The following is a 7,090-nucleotide window of genomic DNA, read 5'->3' on the forward strand; positions in this document are numbered from 1 at the left end:
CAATAATAAAATGCTACTTTTCTTTATATGTAATAATACCTAAATGAAAATGCTTTTGGTCATGCATTTGAGATGTTTTAACATAGTATTCCTTGACACAGATGTCATTTTCAGTACACAGAAAACATGTTTTATATATTATCTTTCTTAGTTTTTAAGAATGATCGCTCATGATGTACCACATACATGTGCTTTTGAAAAGAACATTTGATGCAGTTGGTCCTGAAGTAGGTAAAGCAGAAGATCACATACCACTGAAAGGCTGCTTTGATGGTTAAAATATTGTTTCCGAAGTTGTTAATAGTGTTTTTAAGAATGACCTATGACATTTATATAAATTACAGGTATTAAATACTATTTTTTTATAGATGCGATTTTGGGCTACGATTGCGGTCCTCGTACAACCTAATATAATATTTACATTAATGTAATTTTTTAGGTTGCTTTTGGGATTTTTTGATGTGATCGCAGAACCAGGGCAGTTTTCTTCATTTCATGTCAAGAGGCCAAAAGAAAAACACTGATTGGTGAACAATAACAAACAACCAGGTAATTTGTGGATAGTAACAAAGAAACAAGAAAAAGCAGGCAGCAGGACTAAGTCAATAGAAACTGATTGGGAAATCAGAGTGAGAAAGGCTCTGATTTGCAACATGGCAGAGAAAGAATCAAGAGAAAAATCAGGCTTTATAACCTGGTATTTAAATAACCAGAGGTGTACCATATCATGGTTTGCATCTCGAGCCTTCAGATTGCCCAGTTACCTTAAAAAAAAGCCAACAGTGGTCCTGAGACGTGCACAACCCACAACAGCTGAGTCTATCTGCATCTGCTGGGTCTGTACAATAACAAGAGACTATTGCCTAATCTTGAATGCAGCAAGACCCAGCACTATTCCAACAGCACCAATATGATTAGGCTCATCACCATCCCCTAGTCAAAGGACCACGAAGACATGCCACAATGCCCTCAAGCCATTTTTAAAGTGGTAAATACTCCTCTGTTGGTACGTAACGAGATTAAAAACACAACTAGGCTCATACAAGATGAAGACACCCAATAAATCTCTTCCATCAAGAAACACATGTGAAGACTGCAAAAATGCTTTAACATATGTACAAAACACAAATTGTGATTCGGGAACACATTACGGAACTGTCTACTATAAATACACGGAACCCATGGACAACTAGGAATAGATTGTTAAAATGCTCCTTTTGTGAGTGCCTCATTATCATGGTACAGCATGTGCAGGTATAGCATTACATGCACAACTTTAAAAAGATAGTCACTGGAAACACAATACAATTGTAAGTCAAAAGGCAAATACCAGCAGACAATGATATCTTGTATCAGGTCTGGATGTCAGTAATGTGGAGCCAGAAGATTAAAGTTTGAAAAATGAACCCTGAACAGTTGACTACTATGCTTACTTTTCAGAGATATGCATTCATGCAATGCTTGCTGGTATACGTTTAAACTGTATTTTTAACTGGAGAATTCCATCTTATGTCAGTTAAGTCAGTAGCATTGCTAAATGCTCCAGAAGTCAAGAACATTGAGCCACGCCTTCTCAACTGCTTTAACAACTGTTTACTCAGTGATAAGTGTTTATGAAGAGTTTTTAGTGTCTAGTTTCACACATTTTTCTTAAACAGCAGATCTTAAATACAATTAAAATAGATCTCTTATTTAGCTACTGTTTTTTCTATTGGTACCATGTGACGACCATGTTAAGCATTTTATACAGCACTCATCTGTACATGGGAAAGGTTTGAGCAATATAAAAAGTTTCAGTTAAATAAACAGAAATTACACAAAACATTAAAGTTCCTTATTTATACTCACTCAGTGACTGAATCCTGGAACCAGACCCAGAGTTCTGCCCCCGCTGGAGCTCCTAAGAAAGGTTGTCCCCATGCGCGGGACCTCCAGAAGCCCTGAGTAAAGGACAAATGCAACTCTCGAATAGAAAATTTGGAGATCACCTGGCCCAGAACCTTCGGGAACAGTCTATAGTGAGAAACTAGAAAATATGTGTTGTTAATGCCATTTTACAAGCACACAGACTGTTTACTTGCAGTAAAAAGCATAGAATCTCTTTGTAATTATTCCAATTTATCAATGTATGTCTGGTCGACTACGTTTCATCTCTTAATTTGTTTTCAGACAGACAACTCCAGTCCTGCCAAGTACCACACATCAGGTATTAGACTAACGCATTTCAGTGTAGCGGTCCAAATCCCTGCACTCAAATGCACTGTCACGCATAATTGGGATAGCGCCTCGGATATCTCCCAACAGGCTTCGGGTCTCGGCTGGCTGGCTGAGCTAGTAGCTGCCACAGTGTATTATTGATTGATTGGAAGGCGATTCCACCGCAGTGCAGCTTGACATGTTTCTCACCGACGTCACTAATGCCAAGGCAGTGCCCAGTGGTTTCTACCAAGACATCAGCCGATTAGTTAGGTTGTGTGACACAGTGAGAAGACTTAGGCGCCGTTGTGGAATGTCACATCCTGCTGCCATCTGCAGAGTTTGTGGAAGGCTGGCTAGGTACAGCAAACGAGGCAGCGCTGCTCGTACCACCATGTGGTAAATGTAATCACAATCATGGCCCCGCTGCCGCGTTTGCCGAAGAAAGTGAGTCATTGCAGCGTGCAGGACTCTGAGGAGGTGGACGACTGCAGTCCTCCACCACAGTAACAAATTGCTGTCTCGTGTGGCTCGCCTCGCAAGTAAGTGGAGTCATTGTGAGACAGTGCAGCCAGCTGAGTGTTTCTTAATCTAAATCTAATTTGCTTTTTAGCGGCAGCACACGACCAGCTGCTGCCTTCCGGGGTGGATGTTACTGAAGTTCTGCCTAGGGTTGTCTCGAGGCTGCCGGCGGGCTCTGTGATCTTTAGTGCAGTGTGAGTACTGCCTTGTGTGGCAGACACCAGCACGTACCTGACCCCCGGCCATTGTGACTCGTAACTACACTGAAATTATGAAAATGTCACACACAGCAATCTGAATCCTTGGCAGCTATGCATCTCCAAAATCTCTAGTTACAGAATGAATCTTGAAAGTATGAATATGGGTGCCTCAAAAGTTTAGTGTACAGCTACAAATACCTCTATTCTGTGGTGTGAATTCCTTGCAGTTCAGTACTAATCAAAATTCTTAACATACATTCTTTATTAAACGAAAGTGTGTGTTCCGGGTGAAGTACCGAAGGGGGGAGGATGTAGGTGAAATCCATTGTGTACACAACCTCTAGTTTTGTTTGCGAGTGGTAGTGGTTGGTTTGAAAGGATGTTTTGGGACTAGTTTTTGGACGCGATTTTGGTGTGAATTGAGGCCTGCGACTGCTTCTGGCCTTGTTGCGGTATTGCGTGTTTTTGCGACTGAAATTGGGGTGTGTTCCCTCTGGTTGGTTGGGGGTGGGTTCTAGGGTTGGGAGCTGTGCTGCGAGTGCGTGATTTTGATGGAAGTGTAGTTTGGGCTCTGGGCGGAGGAAAAGGTGGCATTTGGTGGTTCTGTATTCAGAACACACTTGTCAGACAGTTAGGCTAACATGGGGGCCGAAAATGCTGCGGTCGTGGTCCATGGCGGTGAACTGAACTTTATTTTACCAGAGCAGCCTCAAAAACAAAAACTGATTGCAAAAAGCTGTGATGGTGCGTCAGTAGTAGATGGAAGCCTTGGTGGAATATAGAAAATAATAGGAGATGTGTACTCTAATACTTATTATGTGCACTGTTACACTCACCAACTTAATCTTATTATGCAACATGCAGTATCAAAGAATTCCATGGCACACATTTTCTTGTTGGATGTAGGAGGCATGGCAGCAGTCTTCTCACATTCCCCCAAAAGAACAGAAGTACTTCAGGAAATTGTGGCCAAAAGGCTTTCAAAGGCATCCCAAACTCATTAGAACTTTCACATACGTACAATCAACTTAATATTCCAATATAGGGATGATCTTGAGAAATGTTTTGACGCCATAAAAGCCAATGCTGACTTTGAATTCAAAATTCAGAATGAAGCCTGTGGCTTTGCTAGAACACTACAAGACAGACTTCTTTCTGTTTTTATTTCATGAAATAAATCCTCATGCCGACATATTATACAGCCAGTTACAAAAATGAGTAATAGATACCATCTTTGTCCAAAGAGCTACCAGTCAGTCACCAGTGTAAGCAAAGTGATAGATGGGGTTGACAATTTAGACAGCCATAGGATTCTAGTTTCTCAACCTGCAAGAAAAATATCACCTGTCTGGTCCGAATTGCAAAAGGAGGTATGTGACATTATAAGTGTGCATGCACGGGAAAGTTTTTCTTTAACAAAACATTTGGTGAGTGCCTCATTACTGCAAAGTTATCAGCTTGCAAAATATGATCATTCCTTCCCTAAGCAAGCTCTAAATGAGGCTGGGGAAGCTTACCCTATGCTCAACAAAAAGAATCTGAGAACTGAGTTGACTGCACTATACGGAAAGCATGTATACTGGCAGGCCCCTGCTGCCATTTCTTTGCTGGCTTTAATTCAGAAACTGAATATGGAACAGTCACTTACAGAGACAGCGGCTTTACTAAAAATAGTCATTACCACTCCTGTGACAAAGGCAGTCGTTACAATGTTTTTCCACTTTAAACAAAATTAAGACATTCCTGAGAACACCATGATTGAGGAAAGACTGATTGCTTTAGCTATTCCCTCTATAGAGAGAGACCTTGTCAAAATAATCCCAGACTTTAAAGTTCAAGTTATTGAGAAGTTTGCAGTTATTAAAGACAGACATGGTGATTTTTTCTACAAAAAGTGAATATGTTAATCCTAACATTTCTTCTCACATGCTGCTGGTTTGTGACCTGTTTAGTTGTTTATGAGATACAAAAATCTGTGAGGTACTCAGCATTGTTACCTCGAAGTCTGTTATGAAGCTCTGTGGTTATACTGAATAAGCAGCTACCAATGTTATTATATGACATCTCTACTAATGTAATAACTGTACTATCACAATTGCTTTATTAACCTTCTTGCTTTCTCAAATTTGCTTAAAAATGCACCATTTTCCCATTCTTTTTAAAAATGTTCTCGTGGAGGAGAACCCCTCTGAACCCCTCTTAGGTTGTTTGGGCTCATTTGCTATGCTCTCTCGCCACGGTGCACTTTGCCACAATTTTTACGCCCTACCACCTTGAAGTGTCGCCAGCCGCCACTGCCAGTACTTCAACTTTTCTCAGTTTCAGTGTTGATTTTCTTTTTCTAAATGAGTGCAAATGGCACACTGGAGTTTTGTTGTCATAACTACTTTTTATGTGGTGTAAAGAATGGTTAGCTTTCATGTTATAACAGTTCCAAGAGGACCGAGAGCTAAACCACAGCCAGACATCTGGCTCGAGCTTTCAGCGAGTCCTCTGCCTTCAATTTGAACCACCAGCACTTTGCATTCCGAAACTTATATACTACACCACAATGTTTTACAGAATACAAATACCCTGGCCAGAGACATTTGAAGGAATGGGCCAACTGTGCTCAGGCCCAGGGCCCCAGCCTTTCAGATGGGGGGGGGGGGGGGGGGCTGAATAAGCCAGCTCTGTTCTGCAGAGAATCTTGCCCTGATGACCTTCAATAGTTCTTAAACAGATTGTTTAAATACCTTTTTCCCTTAAATCTATTTTTAATGTGGTGATGTGTGATAATCTATGGCAGATATTTTGCAGAGAGATGTTGTGTTCATGTTTCATACAACATCCATAAAAAGTTCTTTTAGATCAAAACAACAAGACTTCACATATCAGAAATAAATGGGAGGGTGTCACAGAGATCATTTGCAGTAAGCAATATTAGAAAGCTGCTGGTGTGTTACAATATTGAAGAAACACATCACGGTCTGTAAACACATTTAGAATTTGGACAAGTGTGCCTGTGCACTGTCAGTGACCTGGCCGAGTACGGCCTGAAAGAGTTTAAATTGGTTCATAAATTCAAAGCTGTTCCGAACTGGGGCCCCCAAATTACGTTTGGCCCAGGGCCCCCAAAATCCTTAAAATGTCCCTGACCCCGGCGAAGAAACAAAAAGTGGAGCGACTAAAGGTGACCTTAACTGCCTTTATTTTCTGCACACTAACCAGGGGGGTCAAAAATGAGACAATGTGGCGAAGAATTCACTACAAATCCGGAGTATCCTCGAGAATCATAGGATTCCACTTTGTGCTCTTACCACCTCTCATCAACCGCTCCAGTCTATCGTTGACCGGCACCCATGCTTCTCACCTCTCCGCTGCTGCAGGTCCCAATCCCAGCGGCTCCTAAACTGGAAAGTTGCTGCGATGTCCCCGGAGCTCAGTGGGGTGATGAGCAGCTCTTCCTGCAGTTCGTCTGCAAAGTCCGTATGAGGTGGGGCGGATGTCCCGGATCCGGCTCCTCGAACCCCTGATCCGCATACAAACAGCACAAAAAGCAATACTAAAACCGCCATGTTTTTTCGGCTGTCAAACCGCTTTTCCGCTTCCGGAGTGCGCTCACCAATGAGGTGAGCCAAATCTGAGGGAGCGTCTGCGTAAAAGTAATGGGCGTGGCGTGTTAGGCTCTGAATGGAGACAAGAACCAACGTTCCGGGGGTTGTATAGTGTTCAGATTCGCCTTCTGCAGATGCCTAGCCAAATGAAACGTTCATGACGTTTAGGGTTTCGGTCTGTTGTCGACTATAGCCATCTTTTTATGAGCTAGTCCTCCGGGTGTGTCCGTTACTCGTTAATTACTGTACTACAGTCAGTGCTTTAAATGGGGAAAAAAGCGCAGGTACTCATCAACTTGAGCTGTGACCTGGGGGCGTGGCAAGAAGGCGGGGCTAGGAGGCGGGACAATGGGCGGGGCTAATGACACTTTAAAGAGTGCAAGAATTTTTTGGGATGCGAATAATGACACATTGCTTCAATCTGTAATATATTATTGATACCCTTGCATGTATTGAAGATACTTTTAACATTCTCTTTCAAATGTTGCATATGAAATTGTCGGTGCACAAATGGCACATGAATCAGTTATTATGAACAGATTCAGCGACCATGGCCAGCTTATAGAAGAAAAGTAG

The 7,090-nt window shown here is 42.0% G+C and overlaps 1 protein-coding gene across 1 annotated transcript in view; it reads right to left on the reverse strand.

Annotated features, from left to right (window-relative positions):
• Positions 1-6,514, reverse strand: part of PIGT (phosphatidylinositol glycan anchor biosynthesis class T) — a 253,569-nt gene extending 247,055 nt beyond the window's left edge. The window contains exons 1-2 of the mRNA XM_085618986.1: positions 6,271-6,514; positions 1,849-2,026 (exon numbers count right to left, since the gene is read on the reverse strand). Coding sequence (XP_085475112.1) covers positions 1,849-2,026; positions 6,271-6,475 — 383 coding nt within the window. The 5' untranslated portion in view covers positions 6,476-6,514. The remainder of the gene's footprint in view (positions 1-1,848; positions 2,027-6,270) is intronic.
• Between the last annotated feature and the right edge of the window lie 576 nt (positions 6,515-7,090).

The sequence above is a fragment of the Triturus cristatus genome, chromosome 7, assembly GCF_964204655.1.
Source record: "Triturus cristatus chromosome 7, aTriCri1.1, whole genome shotgun sequence".
In the NCBI taxonomy this organism is placed as follows: domain Eukaryota; kingdom Metazoa; phylum Chordata; class Amphibia; order Caudata; family Salamandridae; genus Triturus; species Triturus cristatus.